At 44.0% G+C, this 16628-nt stretch overlaps 1 protein-coding gene across 1 annotated transcript in view; it reads right to left on the reverse strand.

The window, feature by feature from the left end:
• The window catches only part of Kcna3 (potassium voltage-gated channel subfamily A member 3), a 21649-nt gene extending 7683 nt beyond the window's left edge, over window positions 1–13966 (reverse strand). The window contains exon 1 of the mRNA XM_060392917.1: window positions 10450–13966. Within this exon, the coding sequence (XP_060248900.1) occupies window positions 12073–13650 (1578 nt within the window). The 5' untranslated portion in view covers window positions 13651–13966 and the 3' untranslated portion in view covers window positions 10450–12072. The remainder of the gene's footprint in view (window positions 1–10449) is intronic.
• Between the last annotated feature and the right edge of the window lie 2662 nt (window positions 13967–16628).

Raw genomic sequence — 16628 nt, forward strand, 5'->3', positions numbered from 1 at the left:
CTCACTGAGAAGGGGAGATAAAATAGACATGGGAAATGGATAGAGGGAACTGGGTGGTAGAGGAGTCAGAAAGGGAATGAGAGTAAGGATTAGATGTGAGGAGAGCAGGGGCAGAAAAGTGAGAGGGCCAGGAGAGAGAAGGGAAACCAATGGAGGGCGTGGGCCATGGGTGGGGGGGATCTCCAGGACGAGCTGGAGGCCTGTGACAGAGTAGGCTCCTGGGAGGATTTGGGGTGACTCTAGCTGAGACTCCTAGCAGTGGAGAATATGGAGACTGAAGTCGCCACCTCTAATAGCCAGGCATGACTTCCAGTAGAGGGAGCGGGTTTCAACCCACCTGCAAAATCTTCTACTCAAAATTTACGCTGCCCACAACATGGAACAGAGATTGAGGGAATGGCCAACCAATGACTGGCCCAACCTGAGACCCACCTGATGGAAGAGAGTCAACCCCTGACTCTACTAATGATACTCTACTTTGCTTGCAGAAAGGAACCCAGTATGACTGTCCTCTCAGGGCCTCTATCCAGAAGTGGATAGAAACAGATGCTCAGACTCATGGCCAAACATTAGGCAGAGCTGAGGGATGGATAGAGAGACCCCATGGGGGTAAAAATCTCCCAACAAAGTCAACTATCCTAGATCCATGGGGACTCACAGAGACAGAACCACCAACCAAAGAGCATGCATGGACTGGGCCTAAGCCTCCTACACACAGGTAGCAGATGGGCATCTTGGTCTTCATGTGGGTCCCCTAGCAACTGGAGCAGGGGCTGTCTCTGACATGGACTCTGTTGTCTGTTGGATCACATTCTCCTAGGGGGATGCCTTGTGTGGCCTCAGCAGAAGAAGATGTACTTTTTCCTGATGCAACTTGAAGTGCTGGGGTAGGTTGGTATGGGGTCAGGGTGGGGCTCTCGCCTCTTCTGAGAAGGGGAAGGGGAATGGGGGAAAAGGGTGGAATAGTGGGACTGGGAGGAGAGAAGGGAGGAGGCTGAGATCAGTATGTAAAGTGAAAAAATAAAAACATGAGTGGCCCCCAAAATTCTACCAGATAACTCTTACAACTGATAAACACCTTCAGCAAAGTGGCTGTATACAAAATTAATTCAAAAAATCAGTAGCCCTCCTGTATACAAAAGACAAAAGGGCTGAGAAATTAGGAAAACAACACCCTTCACAATAGCCACTAACAACATAAAGTACCTTGGTGTAACCCTTGTGAAAGATATCTTCTTTAAGTCTCTGAAGAAAGAAATAGAAGATATCAGATGATGGAAAGATCTCTCATGCTCATGAGATTAACGTAATTAAAAATGGCCATCCTACCAAAAGCAATCTACAGAGTCAATGCAGTTCCCATCAAAATGACAACATAATTCTTTACAGACCTTGAAAGAAAAATTCTCAATTTCATATGGGAAAAAAAATCCAGAATAGCTTAAACAATCCACTACAATAAAAGCTCTTCTGGAGGTATCGTCATCCTTGATCTCAAGCTGTACTATAGAGCAACAGTAATAAAAACTGCATGGTATTGTCATAGAAACAGATTGGTGGATCAATGGAATTGAATCGAAGACCCAGAAATAAACCCACACATCTATGGACACCTGATTTTTGACAACGATGACAAAACCATGCAGTGGAAAAAGAAACCATCTTCAACAAATGGTGCTGGTCTCACTGGATGTCCACTGGATGTCGAAAAATGCAAATAGACCCGTATCCACCACTCCGCACAAAAATAAAGACCAAGTGGATCAAAGCTCTCAACATAAAACAAGACACACTAAAGCTGTTGGAAAAAAAGTGGGCAAGAGCCTTGAACTCATTGGCACAGGAGACAACTTCCTCCAACAGAACAGCAACAGCTCAGGCTCTAAGATCTACATTTAATAAATGGGACCTCATGAAACTGAAAAGCTTCTGTAAAGCAAAGGACACTGTCAACAGAACAAAACGACAGCCTACAGACTGGGAAAAGATCTTCACCAACCCTACACCCAATAGAGTGCTAATATCCAGAATATATAAAGAACTCAAGAAATTAGACACCAACAATCCAAATAATCCAATTAAAAATGGGACACAGAGCTAAACAGAGAGTTCTCAGCAGAGGAATATTGAATGGTAGAGAAACACTTGAAATGCTCAACATCCTCAGTCATCAGAAAAATGCATCAAACTCTGAGATTCTGTCTTATACCCATCAGAATGGCTAAGATCAAAAACTCAAGTCACAACACATGCTGGAGAGGATGTGGAGAAAGGGGAACACTCCTCCTTTGCTGTTGGGAGTGCAAATTTGTACAAACACTTTGGAAATCAATCTGGCACTTTCTCAGAAAATTGGAAATAGAGCTACCTCAAGATCCAGCTCTACCACTCCTGGGCATGTACCTGAAAGATGCTCCACCATTCAACAAGGGTATTTGCTCAGCTATGTTCATAGCAGCTTTATTCATAATAGCCAGAATCTGGAAACAACCTAGATGCCCCTCAACCAAAGAATAGATACAGAAATTGTGGCACACTTACACAATGGAATACTACTCAGCTATTAAAAACAAGGAGATCATGAAATTTGCAGGCAAATCGACAAAACTAAAAAAAAAAAATCACCCTGAGTGAGGTAACTCAAAACCAGAAAAACAGGTGCAATATATACTCACTTATAAGTGGATTAGCCATATAATATAGGATAAACATACTAAAATCTAAAGACCTAAAGAAGTGAAACAAAAAGGAGGACCCTAGGGAGGATGCTTAACTTTCATTCAGAATAGCAAACAGGATAGACACCAGAAGTGGTGAAAGTGAGGGAACAGGACAGAAGCCCACCATAGAGGGTCCTCTGAAAAGCTCCACCCAAAAGGGGATTGAAACAGATGCTGAGACTCATGGCCAGACTTTGGGCAGAGTGCAGGAAGTCTTATGGAAGGGTGTGTGTGTGGGGGGGGCGGGCAGAGAATAGAAGGATCTGGAGAGGACAGAAGCTCCATAAGACCAACAAAGTAAAAAAAAAATCTGGGTCCAGGGGCCCCTTCAGAGACTGATGCACCAACCAAGGATCATGCATGGAGGGAACCTAGTACCCCTGCTCAGATGTAGCCCATGGGTAGCTTGGTCTCCATGTGGGTCCCTGAGTGAAGGAAGCAGGGACTGCCTCTGTCATTAACTCCATTGCCTGGTCTTTAATAACTTCCTCCTGGAGATGCGGCCTTGCCAGGCCACAAAGGAAGAAGATCTAGCAGTCTGATGAGACTTGAACTCCCCCTTTCAGTAGACTAGGATAAGGTGATGGGGAGGGGAAAAGGAAGGGAGGAAGGGTGGGATTGCGAGGAGATGACGGAGAGTGCTACAATAAGAATATAAAATGAATAATTTGTAAAAAATAAAAATAAAAACCATAAATTAAAAAAGAGAAAAACCCTCCTTAATAAGTTTTAAAAATATTTTAAAAAGTGTAGACTTAGGGGGACTTTGTTCTCACAATGTGTCTATGTCTTGACATCTGTTACAAGACTTGAAATTGGCCACATTACCAGAAAGTTCTACAATTCTACCAGCTAAATTACTATGAATAAGCCCAAAGACTGGAAAAAATTTCTTGCTCTATTTTGTATAGTTTTCTGATTGAAGTCTTGGAAGGTATAAACTCTTGGCATGCAACAAAAGCTTAAAGTACAACATTACTTAAAATTAGTAATGTGAAAGAAATAAGCATTCTAAAAAAAACCTGGAAAATCACTGAAGAACATGAAATCACTACGTTGAGCAATTTCAGGAATATATGAGTCTACCACTAATAAATATTTAAAATTCAGTTATCTAAACATGTAAGTAAAATATCTAAATTTTACACAGCATAATAAACTGTTCTCAAATCAGTAAAAATGCTTGCAGCTAAAAGGTCTATACAATCTATAAGTAAACAATTAAATGACGGTTTTTACTTAGGAAAATTATTTGTCTTTGGATTTGCCAACCCAGTAAATGTGGCAATTTAGAAATCCGGCATATGGGTATTAGCAAGATGGCTTTAACTAAAGGCACTTGCCACCAAGTCTGAGGACATGAGTTCTTGCAACTCATATGGTGGAAAGAAAGAAGCGAATCCTGGAAGCTAGTTGTCAAACTAACTTGTATTGACTTCAACACTTGTATGGGAGGAAACACCCCCCCCCATCTATGAACACTTACACAATTAAAAATACTAAAAGCATGAAAAAATAAATTATTCATTTCTACTTTTTGTTTTATGTCACTTCTTTAAGTAGACCTAAGGATATTTTTCAGAATAGAGTATGCTGTTCCATGTAGACTTATTTGATAAGCTGCTAAAAGGAGTTTCTAACCTCTGCTAGGGTCTACATATGCAAACTCAACCACATATGTTGATTTTAATTTGTTGACATGTTTAGTGAGAAAACTGCGCCACCTGGATATGCAGAGGAAATATCCAGGTCATTCACTGGTCTGCTCTGCATGGGAAACCACGGGAAGGGAGAAAATTCAAAAGGGGTATAGAGAAATATTTCTATTTAAATGAGGAGAATTACATGTCCTGCAAAGAAAAGAGTACATCTGTCATAACATTATCTAAATTCACAGCAGCATCTTTGCTTAATAGAAAGGTTAAGTCCCCTGGGGAATCATTGTTTGTTGGGATTTTCCTGGACCACTTGGCCAATAAGTCTTTGCACACATGTATGAGGAGGAGTACTATTTATAATAAGTACTCTATTAGCTACCGTGTAGGAACCACGGTCTCTGGGAAACATCCTAAGTTTTAGGCACCCTTGATAATACCTATAGTTAAGTTATTTATATTAAGGGATTCCATCCTTACGTTTGGGTAGAGCTTGTTGTAGGAATCTGAAGTATGCTATATTATGGAAGCCTTTCTAGTGGACAGAACTGCAGGGATTTTATTCACAAGAGCATGATGAGGAGTCTGAGCCCTCAGAGCAGTGAAAATGATGCATGATAAGAAAGCCCATATCTTTTTCCGAGAAATACGTATTTGTGCAAACATATTTCAGGTACTGTTTCAGGACCCGCCCTGAAGGGAGGAAAGAAAAAAAATAAATATATCGAACAAAATATATACTATGTTAGATGAAATATTTAAATAGAGAAAAGACAAGGGCATGTCGTGGAACAGCAATGTTAAGTCAGACGGTTAGGAAAGGCTGTGATGAGAAGGCAACACACCTCTTCATGAGAAGGTGGTGGACTGAATCATATGAACGTTGGTAGGAGGCTCAAGTACACTATGCAGAGGGAGAAGCCAGCACAAAGTGTGCAAGGTGGAGATGATTTTCACATTTTAAAAAGCTCAAGAAAAGCACTGTAGATCAAGTTTCAGGAGGGGAAAGAGTTAGGGAATTTGGTAGGGCCTTGCAGGCCACTGTAAGCACTATATAGGAAGACTGATTGAGTGAGTTCCAGGCTCACCATCTCTCAAAACCAACCAACCACCATCACCACCCCCACTCCAGCCCCCCCCCAAACCAAGTGAAATCAAACAAAAGAAAACCCAGAAAGCAAAAATCAAACCAAAAAACCTGCTTGACATTGCGTGGGCGCCCAGAACTGGAAGCTGGATGGCCCGAGACCTAGTGTAGAACCAAACATGACTAATCAATAAAAGAAAAAAAAAAAAAAAAGGGAAAAAGTTAATGAATGATCATGATATTCTGCTAAACTCACAGACTGGTGCCTAGCCTAACGGTCATCAGAGAGGCTTCCTCTGGCAGCTTATGGGAGCAGACACAGAGACCCACAGCTAAATATCAGGCAGAGGCCAGGAACCGCTAAGAGTGAGGGGGAGGAAGGACTGTGGAATCCAGAGGGGTCAAGGACACCAGGAGAACAGGGCCCACAGAATTAACTAAGCAGGGCTCATAGGCATTCACAGAGACTGAGCCGGCAATCATAGAACCTGCATGTGTTGGCATGGTCCTTTGTTGATATGTTGTGGTTGTTTAACTTGAGATTTTTGTGGGACTCCTAACAGTGGGAGTGGAGGTGTCTCTCTTTTGTCTGCTCTTGGGACCCTTTTCCTCCTAATGGGTCACCTTATCCAGCCTTTAGATGAGGGGAGGTGCCTAGTCTTATTGCATTTTGTTATGCAGTGTTCAGTTGATACCCCTGGGAGGCCTGCTTTTCTTCTGAAGGGAAAGAATCACGGATATGGGGGAGAGGGGAAGCATGTGGCTGGTTGGGAGGGGTGGAGTGGGGAGGCTGCAGTCAGGATGGACTGTAAAAGAGAAGAATAAATAAAGTGGCCAGGCAGTGGTGGTATACACCTTAATCCCAGCACCTGGGAGGCAGGGGCAGGCAGATTTCTGAGTTCCAGGACAGTCAGGGCTACACAGAGAAACCCTGTCTCAAAAAACCGAAACAACAACTAACCAACCTACCAACCAAAAAACAAAAACAAAACACCAAAGAAAGAAGAAAGGATTACTGAGGGTTTCATGCTACGAAGCGAGTCAAGAAAAAGAATAGCTGGGGTGTCAATCAGGAAGAGCAACAAAAATCCAGGGAGAGACAATAATGGCTTTGATGATAACTTTCCTAGTAAAAAGCTGGTGGAGATCTCAACAGAAATTTTACTGTGACAGTTCCAGCTTAGAAGCTCACTGGAAAAGAAAATGTTTCCTCTACTTCTATGCTTTATTCCAAAAATGAAGGTGGGATCTCACTGTCTGAAATGCCTGAACATTCTTCGGATATAGGAGACACCGTATGGGGCTTATGTAATTGCTATATTACTAACAATCAGAACCCTAGCTGTTTTTCAGGGCAAAGTTCCTATTCCGTACTTAGATTATGACAACAATATGGCACTCTAGAAAATGATAGAGCCTCTTTTCCAGATCTCCTTTTAAATATATATGTTGGCTGATGGTGCAAATTTTGAAGTGCAAGGAAAATTCATGTGATGGAGAGATAAAGGGAGGAAGGAAGAAGAGGGAGGGAGAACACATTCCTTTGAAAATGTATTTTCTTTGCAATTTGGCAGAGAAAATTAGATCACAGCATCACTAAAAACCAAGACAAATAGCTGTAGACCTTCTGACAAGTTGCAATCATTAGACTGCATTTGCAAGCTGAGAATGAGTATATGATGAATACTGTTATCAAATGCTACACAACTCTGGCCATGTTCTCAAAGATAAATACACCCATGGAAGGAGTATAGAAAACAAATGAACACACACACACACATACATACACACACTCACACTTCAGAAAACAGGAAATCCTACAAATCTTCCTTAGTTGAAAGGTCCCATTACAAAACAGAAAGGAAAAAAAATACCACTGTAAGACTCAATCCCTAAAAAGCTTCTTCCAAGTCTGGAACTTGCATAAGTCTTCAGATTGAGGGCACATGCTTTTTTGCACTTCACCATGGGAGAGGTTATCACTTCTATTCACAGAGGTGGAAAGGGCTTGAAACTGCTGCAGGGAATGTTGAAAACTTAAATGTGTCGAAAATATAGTTATGGCTCTCAAAGGAGCAAGCCATTGGTGTACGTCTCACATGCTGTACATATGTCCTAGGTGTATGTCATCTGTGCTGTAGTTATATGCTGTGTACAAAGCTGTTGCTTGCGTGTGTTATATGACAAACACGTAAATAAGTTTTATGTAAACCATAACTTTAAATTTCCTTTACTGTGCAATGTAAAAGTTCATCAGTCCTGACATTCTGTTTAGAAGCTTAGAAATAACACTTTCTTTCCATGTAGGTGTCTGTGGTTTGGTCGCTATAGTTAGTAGATGTTTGAATTTGGCATAACATGAGTTTAGAACACCATACAAGAAAAAGACATAACAAATGTTAACTTCAACGGTTTTCTCTGGATCAGTGGCTGTGGGGCACAGACATCCTCCCTGGGGTGCTGACGAGTTGCACTGATCCAGCCACATAACTCATAAGAATCTCTTTTCAACACTCAAGATGTTCAGCTAAGTTCAACAGTGACGCCTGTCACTGGCAAAGCTAATTGGCATGGGTAAATGTAGATTCATTAGCATGTTATTCTAAGCCCAAATTGCTATCCGTTTTCATGTTATAAAAGATTTAGGACCTTGGTGAAGGGGCTACATGTGGTATACACGCCAAAATTACATCCTAATGTTTTTTAAGCAGTCTCTTAATGACCCATCGATTGGCGAGGTGAGCCACTAATGCCACAAGTTTCAGTGACCTGCAAATATCCTGATTTAAGCAATTCTTTCTTTCTTGAAAGAGTAAAAATATTTACAGAAATTTTTTCTGGCATGGTTCCTCAGTAACCTAAGCAAGTACAGGAAATGAAAAGCACAGTAATTTACATAATGTTATCTATCCCATTGCCAATTAAAAGAACAGAACCAGAAAATTAATAGAAAAACTAGAAATACCCTTGTCCTGGCAGGTATCCCTAATATGATTGATTATGCTTTCTATGGCTAAATCCAGACACATCAATTATGTAAGAAAAGAAGCTTTTATTAGGAAAGTCAATCTGTCTGACTTAAATAACTTAGGTTTGATTGTCCTGGTTATACACATCTTATTATTAAGAAAGAGTTAATTTTCAGTGTGCTGAAGAAAATAGGTTTCTGCACATTAATCAGTAATATGGATTGAGGTCAAACTTAAAAGCATAGGGATTTATTTTATCTTTTAAGACACTTAATAAAACTAGCATGTTTTAGAGTCATAATGACCTAACTTAATTGTGGCTGGGTGTTTTGCTAGCTTGAAGTCATAGGGAATATCTTTAACCTCCATCACCTAGTTTTCATCTTTTTTTAAAATTGAAGTTAATGGCACTTACCTTACAGAACTGACAAGTGTCCAGGACCCTGTTGATACTTAATAAATGGTAATGTGTTATTACAAAAAGAATAGAAGATTATTGATTTCTTATTCACAAAGCTTTGTATTAATTATACAATGTTCATAAGTAGTGATCACAAAATAATGTAATCTCTTAATTTGATGTGTGTCATGAAATTATTTAATACAGCAAACATATAAAGTACTATTTATTAGTTTTATATTACAAAAAAGAAACTAAGGAACAGAGAAGTTATGTAATATTCTCAAGGTCATTCAGCAGAAACAGGAGCCAAACTCTGCTATATGACTGCAGAACAGACACTTCAGTAAAAACTTGCAAATACTTCTGTAAGCATTCACCTGGCAAACACAAGGCCCCACTTTTTGTCCTAGGCACAGAATCCAAAACATCAAGCATCCCTAATCAAAACACCGAACCTATAACCTTTAAGGAGTTTCCAATATGGCGACTGGAAGCAATTACATCACCTGAAAACTATGACTCAAAACCTGTGCTGTTTCTCTGGTTAAGAAAACAAAAGGTTTTCTTCAAACTCCTTTTATTTAAGAAGCATAAAACAAAACAAAACAAAACAAAACAAAACCGTGATCTAACTTGTTTACTGAATTACTCAAGGTGTCTGCAGTTCTAAGTGGAAATAAAATTGTTATCTTTATGCTAAGGTCTTTTATGTGATTGCTATAATGTGTCTAACATCATATTGGGGTATGAAAGAAATGCCTCTCTACCAAGAATACCAACTGTTGGATCAAAATGTACATCCAGGTTCAAAGAAGGTCATCAAAACAAAGGAAAATAGGCAAAAAACAAAACAAAACAAAACAAAACAAAAAAACCCCGCTTAGACACAAAGAACAAAGGGTAACCAGGTAGATATGGAATTATTGTCTCTATTTTTTTTTTTTTTTGTATATTTTCTTTATCTGTCTTGTTACTGTTATGGGCTCCATTAATAGTTCCCATTCTTTCAAATGCACAAATATGTTAGGTAGGCTTATGAGAGATTACCTGAAATGATTTTATGAGCTTTAAAAATAAGGTTACTGTCATGTCTAGAAGGACAGACTACTTATGTATCATCAAGCCCCCAAAACAGTTGTAATTCATGCACCACACATAAAGCAAAATGACTATGTTGAAATAAAATGCTAATCACATTTCCATTTTAAGCATTTGCTTCAAGAATTATACCTCTGATATAAGCAATTATGTAAATTAAAACTGGACTAGAAGCTTAGCAGTTGTAGGATCTGCCTTTTATTCATTTTAGAGGGAGAAACAAGTTGTTTCAGAAGCCAAGTGGGCTGGTCAAAGTAATGGAATACTTTTCAGTTCAGCTTAGGTGAAAGCTGCTCAGAAGAGAATTTTCTGCCTCCTTTTGCAACGAACAATGGAAACCAAAAGATAACCAGAAACACAGGGAAAATGGGAAGAATTTTATAACTGTCTTTCTAAAGGCAACTGGCACGTAATACAAAACTGTCTGCTTTGCAAACATAAACCTAGGTAGGTATGACACATCCCTCGTCCCCTGCAAAATGGAGCACTCTTAGGGACCACACAGCACACTGCTCACCTGAGTCTGTCTGTCTGCTGGCAGCCCTTAGCATGTGGCTGAAATTTGAAGGTGTTCTCTCAAGGTCTGTTTATTTCCTGATCCTCCTTTTCACTGACTGTAATCCACTCATTAAAATGTGCATCCCTCATATGTCTTGAGGTTAATTTTGCTTTTCCAGTGTTGTGATGGTGACAGTCTTGTTGTGGAATCTGGATGGTTTTCTTTTTCTTTTCTAATTGAGGAAATCTGAAGGTATCTTGTAGAAAGACTTAAAGAACACTGACTCTCACTTGCTTATGTACAGAACATGTTTATATTGCTTTTTTTTTTCAGTTCATTTGTTGGCTTGCTGTTTCTCAGTGAAAGAACTGTAGAGAAGCGTCTTTAAAAAATTATTATCAAACAACTGACATTTAATTCAGATCATGCCTTATTGTGGCTTCTGTGTAACATTCCAAAGATATTTTCCTTTTTGATTCAGTCATTATGGGATAACATCAATGATTTACATAAAACGTAAAGAAAAAAAAGCATTTTGTAATTCATTTCACTTCTTTGTAGTTTTACACTTAATTTGTGCGGCTTATTCAAATAGTGATTTTTTTTTTCTTATGAAATCATGTAAGTAGGAACCATCTGGAAAGGTTATTGTAGAAACGGCAGGGCCCGAGGGGGGTGGGGCTAAAGAGCAAAAGATGCCATGACAACCTTTTTCGGGTTTCCCAGGAAACATGGGTTGCTATGGGAACTGCATCAGTCAGGTCCGAATTAGTAACTTCCGCTGGAAGGGGTGTCTGCCACTTTAATCTTCTTGTGATACTGCAGAAGCCTATCTCTCAGATGCATTAGGAATTTTTGTTGTTTCTCTTGGCAGCACTGAAAACGAGTTTCTAGACTTTTGTAGATATTGGCTGGCACACATATCCACAACTTCATTGGAATCTAATATTTTAAAAACACTTTGCAAACTCCAAAGAGTTAATAGTCAGATCAGGACATTTGGGCTATTTCCCTTTTGGTTCGAAGTGAACTTGAACCTGAAATTCTTAGAGGAGAGATTCAAATAGAAGGACCAGTAAAAAACAAAATGAATTTATGGCGGGCTTATAAGTCATTTCTCTACTTAGACTTTCCATCCACACATCCAGAGGTTAGGTAATTAAACTAAACAGTCAAGAAGTAACATTGAAAGGTCCATCAAACATGAGTATCGTTTAAGCGAGGGCCTCTTTACTTAGTAAAGAAACAACTATCTTTTGATTTTGAGGTTAAACAGTTACTCCGATTCTTCTTTAGTTTCATTTCCTCCCAGGATGTAGTTTTTCATAGGGCGTGCACTAGAAACCAAGCTTAATGTAAGTTTGTTGGTCACAAAATTAAGAAACAGGGAGAGAGAGAGAGAGAGAGAGAGAGAGAGAGAGAGAGAGAGGAAAAAAAGAGCTGAGAGAATGCAGCCCACTTGCAAACAGGCACCTGTTTCAGTATGAAGCAATGGGGAGAGGGAGAATGAAGTGTGCTTTTCCACTTCTTCACGTACGTTCCTTGATGAATAGTCTGGAGATGTATAAATCAAGGGCATACACAGACCAAGGGGGCATGTTCCACACAATACTGGGCATAGTATGCCAATCGTATCATATATTAGACATCAGTGAATATCTTTTTGATGTTGACACAGGAGTTGGGGTTATTGTTCGTGGTGCAAGTGGCAGTGGAGTTGCCCGTTTTGAAGGGGGTCTGGGGGAAAGCACTGTGGTTCATACCCCCCTCTTCGATCACCATATACTCCGACTTACTCAGAGTGGAGTTACTCCGGGCTTTTCGGAGCTCCTCAGCTGACGAGGAGAGGTGCTGGCAAGTTCCCACGTGCATGTACTGGGCTTGCTCTTCCCCTTCAGTCTCCCGGTGGTAGAAGTAATTGAAGTTGGAGACAATTACGGGGACTGGCAATGCAATGGTCAAAACACCTGCGATGGCACAAAGGGAGCCCACAATCTTGCCTCCTATGGTCACTGGATGCATGTCACCATAACCGACAGTTGTCATGGTTACCACTGCCCACCAAAAGGCATCCGGGATACTGTTAAAACCCGAGGAAGGGTCGTCTGCCTCAGCAAAGTAGACTGCACTGGAGAAAAGGATGACCCCGATAAAGAGAAAGAAGATGAGCAGCCCTAACTCTCTCATGGACGCCTTCAGTGTCTGCCCCAGGATCTGCAGCCCCTTAGAGTGGCGGGAAAGCTTGAAGATTCGGAAGACCCTCACTAGGCGGATGACCCTCAGGATGGCCAGCGACATGGCCTGCTGCCCGTTACCCTGTCGCTCAGCCAGCTCAGTGCCCAGAGTGATGAAATACGGGATGATGGCAACAATGTCTATGAGGTTCATGATATTTCTGGAGAAGGTGGCTTTACTGGGGCAAGCGAAGAACCGCACCAGCAGCTCAAAGGAGAACCAGATGATGCACAGCGTCTCCACCACGAAGAAGGGGTCCGAGAAGCTGGAGGCTCCCGAGGCGGCCCCCGACGTGCTGTTGTTGGTGGCCTCGAACACGTCCTGCGACGGGGAGGCGGGGTAGTCTTTCTCGTCGCGGAACTCCGGCAGCGTCTCCAGGCAGAAGATGACAATGGAGATGAGGATGACCAGCACGGACACGATGGCAATGCCCCGGGCCGGCCCGGAGCTCTCGGGGTATTCGAAGAGCAGCCAGACCTGGCGCTGGAAGTCTCGGCGGGGCAGGGGCCGCTCCTCCTCCCGCAGGAAGCCCTCGTCCTCACGGAACTTCTCCATGGCCTCCTCGCCCAGCTGGTAGAAGCGGATCTCCTCGGAGAAGATGTCGATGGGCACGTTGACCGGCCGGCGGATGCGGCCCCCGGACTGGTAGTAGTAGAGGATGGCGTCGAAGCTGGGTCGGTTGCGGTCGAAGAAGTACTCGTTGCGGAGCGGGTCGAAGTACCGCATGCGCCGCTTGGGGTCGCCCAGCAGCGTCTCGGGGAACTGGCAGAGGGTCTTGAGCTGCGTCTCGAAGCGCAGCCCGGAGATGTTGATGACCACGCGCTCCCCGCAGCAGTCCTGCTCGCCCGAGGCGGGCAGCGCGGGTGGCAGCGGCTCGTAGCGGTCGCAGCCGCCGCCGCCGCCGCAGCCTCCCTGGGGCGGCTCCCCGCCGCCGCCGCCCGCCGCCTCCGGCTCCAGCAGGTGGTCCCCGGGCACCACGGTCATGTCTGGCGGCGGCTCGGCGCGGCCGGGGCTCTGCAGGCTGCGCGCGCCGCCGCCCGCGGGCTCCAGCGCGGGGTGGGCGCGGCGGCGGCGGCGGGTGGGAGGGCTGCGGCGGGCCGAGCGCGGGAGGCGGCGGCGCTCTCCTTCCTCGCTGCCCTGCCGGCGGCCGGCCCCGAGTCGCGGCTCGTCCTCGCTCTCCCCGCCCCACCGCAGCCTCCGCCCCACGGGCCCGGCCCGCCGCCGCCGCCTGTTGCTGCGGCTGCCGCGAGGCTCTGTCTGGGGCTTGGCGGGGCGCGCGGGGTTTGCACCGTCCAGACGCCTCCTTCCTCCTCCGCACCCCTCCCCGCGGGGCGCGCGCCCGCCTCGCCGCCGCCGCCGCCGCCGCCGCCCCCGGGTTTCCCGCCCACCGCGCGCGCGCACCCCCGATTCCCGCTCCCGGGTCGCGCTCCACGCCGTGCTTTGTCACTGGAAGGTCCCCCGGATTGCACCCCTTTCCCCAGACCCTCCGGAACCCCTAACCGGCCAGACTGGTCCTGGAGGAACCCGGCCTCCTGATCTTGCTCCCGGCCTCTGCTTGCTGCTGGTCAGCATAGCGCATTCCTTTCCCCCGCGTCCCAATCTCAGGGCTATAAGACCTGCTCAAGGACTGTACCTCGGCCTGGCCTTCGAATGCAGGCTTCCTGGCCCTTCACACTTTGCCTGGGCAGGAGGGAGGGGACTAGAATAGGGAGCAAAAATCCGAAGCAATGGTGGAGTCCGAGGTCTGAGTAGGTTCAGGACACCATTGCCCCCAGGGGCGAGACGTGCTTCATGTAAATTGACTAACTCCATGTTTTCCTCCACTTTTGAAAGTCCTTTAAGGTTCTTAAATTATTTTTTTCCCTCTTTTTTTAAATTTTTCATCAATTTACACTTTATTCATTCTGCATCCCTCCCATAAGCACCTCCCTCCTCCCCTCCCAATCCCACCCTCCCTCCTTCCTCTGCTTGCATGCCACTCCCCAAGTCCCCAAGGTTCTCCTCTCCTTTCTGATCTTAGTCTATCAGTTCACATCAAAAGTGGCTGCATTGTCCTCTACTATGGCCTGGTAAGGCTGCTCCCCTCCAGGGGGAGGTGATCAAAGAGCAAGCCAATCAGATTATGTCAGAGGCAGTCCCTCTTCACATTACTATGTAATCCAATTGGACTCTGAACTGCCATGGGCTACCTCTGTGCAGGGGTTCTGGGTTATCTCCATGAATAGTCCTTGGTTGGAGTATGAGTCTGGGAAGTTCCCTGTGTTCAAATTTTCTTGTTTTTTTGCTCTCCTTGTGGAGACCCTGTCCTCACAACAGAGTAATGCAGCCATGGTTGGCTACCATGAAAAGCTAAAATGTTACGCTCAGGATGCGAGGCTAAGCACTGCACTCAGGGTGCAGTGCTTTTGACCCAGAGAAGAGCAAGTCTGATTGCATGCGGGTTGATGCCCCAGGTCCCGCCTCTGAGAAAAAGGTATCGGATGGGTCTGATGCTCTTTGGGTGGATGACACCTAAATGAACATCAGTACAAAGTCCCAATTTATTTCTAATATCAGAGATCAGACCTCTACTCTTGCCTGATGCATCTAAAACAAAAAGGGGGAACTGTAGAGAGCTGCGGAATGCTGCGCCTTAAAGATGGAGCTGGTTTCCGCCTTCCACCTTCCCGATGGTGAGTGCTCTCTGTCACGAACATCTTCACATTTGGCTAAGGCTGAGGATCTGGCTTGCTTCCATGTATGTGGACCTATCTGCATTGCCCATGTGGCACGCTGGGGTTGGCTACCCAGAGGCTATTTAAGCTGTGGGCTGGCTTTCCCCAGGGTCAGATGATTGTTCAAGGTTCCTGAATAAACTGCATTGAAAAAAAAAAAAAGCAAAATTTATCATGAATAAAACTGAGAAAAACATTAAAAAAAAAATCCCAAGCAAAGGAGGAACGGGGGCCCGGAGATGCTAGGCCACCTGGCCCTTAATTTTGTGGGAGGAGGGGAGTGCATCCTAGGTGGTTGGGGCACGTGCGTTCTGGTCTGGGGCCAGCATCCTGGGTTGGAGGGTGGAAGATTTCTAAAACCTTGGTGCTTTAAGCAATTGTGTTTGGACAGGAAGTCCAACTGAGTAATGGGTCTGAAGTCTTCCCAGCAGTCGAAAAAGAGGGTCCTTTAAGGCGTTTTGAGACCTCACTTGTATAATGACTAGCTCAGCCTGGGTGGAATCAGGGCCAAGTATCTGGTTGAGATTAGTGAGGGCAGCCTGAATTTTAAAGTTTGATTTATTTTCAGTGGGAAAATAAGAGGGGGGGGGGGAGGATGGTAAACAAAATTCCTCTCTGTGTTAGATAACTCAGTGGTATGTCTGCTGTGGGACAGACATGAGCAGCCCCGATGCCGAGATTTTACTTATCATATTGCCACTTGCCCATGAGGTAGGGAACTCGACAGCTTGTGTTTTAGCAGTTAATGTGGGAAAGCCTTCATTTTGCAGATTGTGCCTCTCTTGCTTGATTTGGGTCTACAGAAAACATTCATTCCCCCCCCCTTAAACTGTTTCTCCAAATTATCATGGTTGCTTTAAGCCTAATATCTGTTCCCAGACATTTTAGCTACCCGAGGTATAAGTACTGTAGTTACAAAATCCGTTTTTCCTCCTCCATTGAACCATTGGAATCATTTGCAAAAGAGGAACTGTTGTCAAGACATCTACTCATTCTCTGAAGTGAGCTGGAAATTTAATTTGATGTAAGAATGGTTTGTAGTCATTCTCTCCTGCCTCCTCTCCCAACCATTAACTCTGTGATAGAGAGGGCGTGTCCAGCTTCTTTTGTTAACAACTATCAAAGCACCTTGGATATCACAGGAACTCAACTTTGTGTGTGTGTGTATGTTGAATCCCCCAACAAGTGATGCTTTGTATTTCTATCTGCTCCAGGCAGACACTTTTTTGAGTTCAGAAACCTATTGCG

This window comes from Meriones unguiculatus, chromosome 10 (genome assembly GCF_030254825.1).
Source record: "Meriones unguiculatus strain TT.TT164.6M chromosome 10, Bangor_MerUng_6.1, whole genome shotgun sequence".
Taxonomy (NCBI): Eukaryota; Metazoa; Chordata; class Mammalia; order Rodentia; family Muridae; genus Meriones; species Meriones unguiculatus.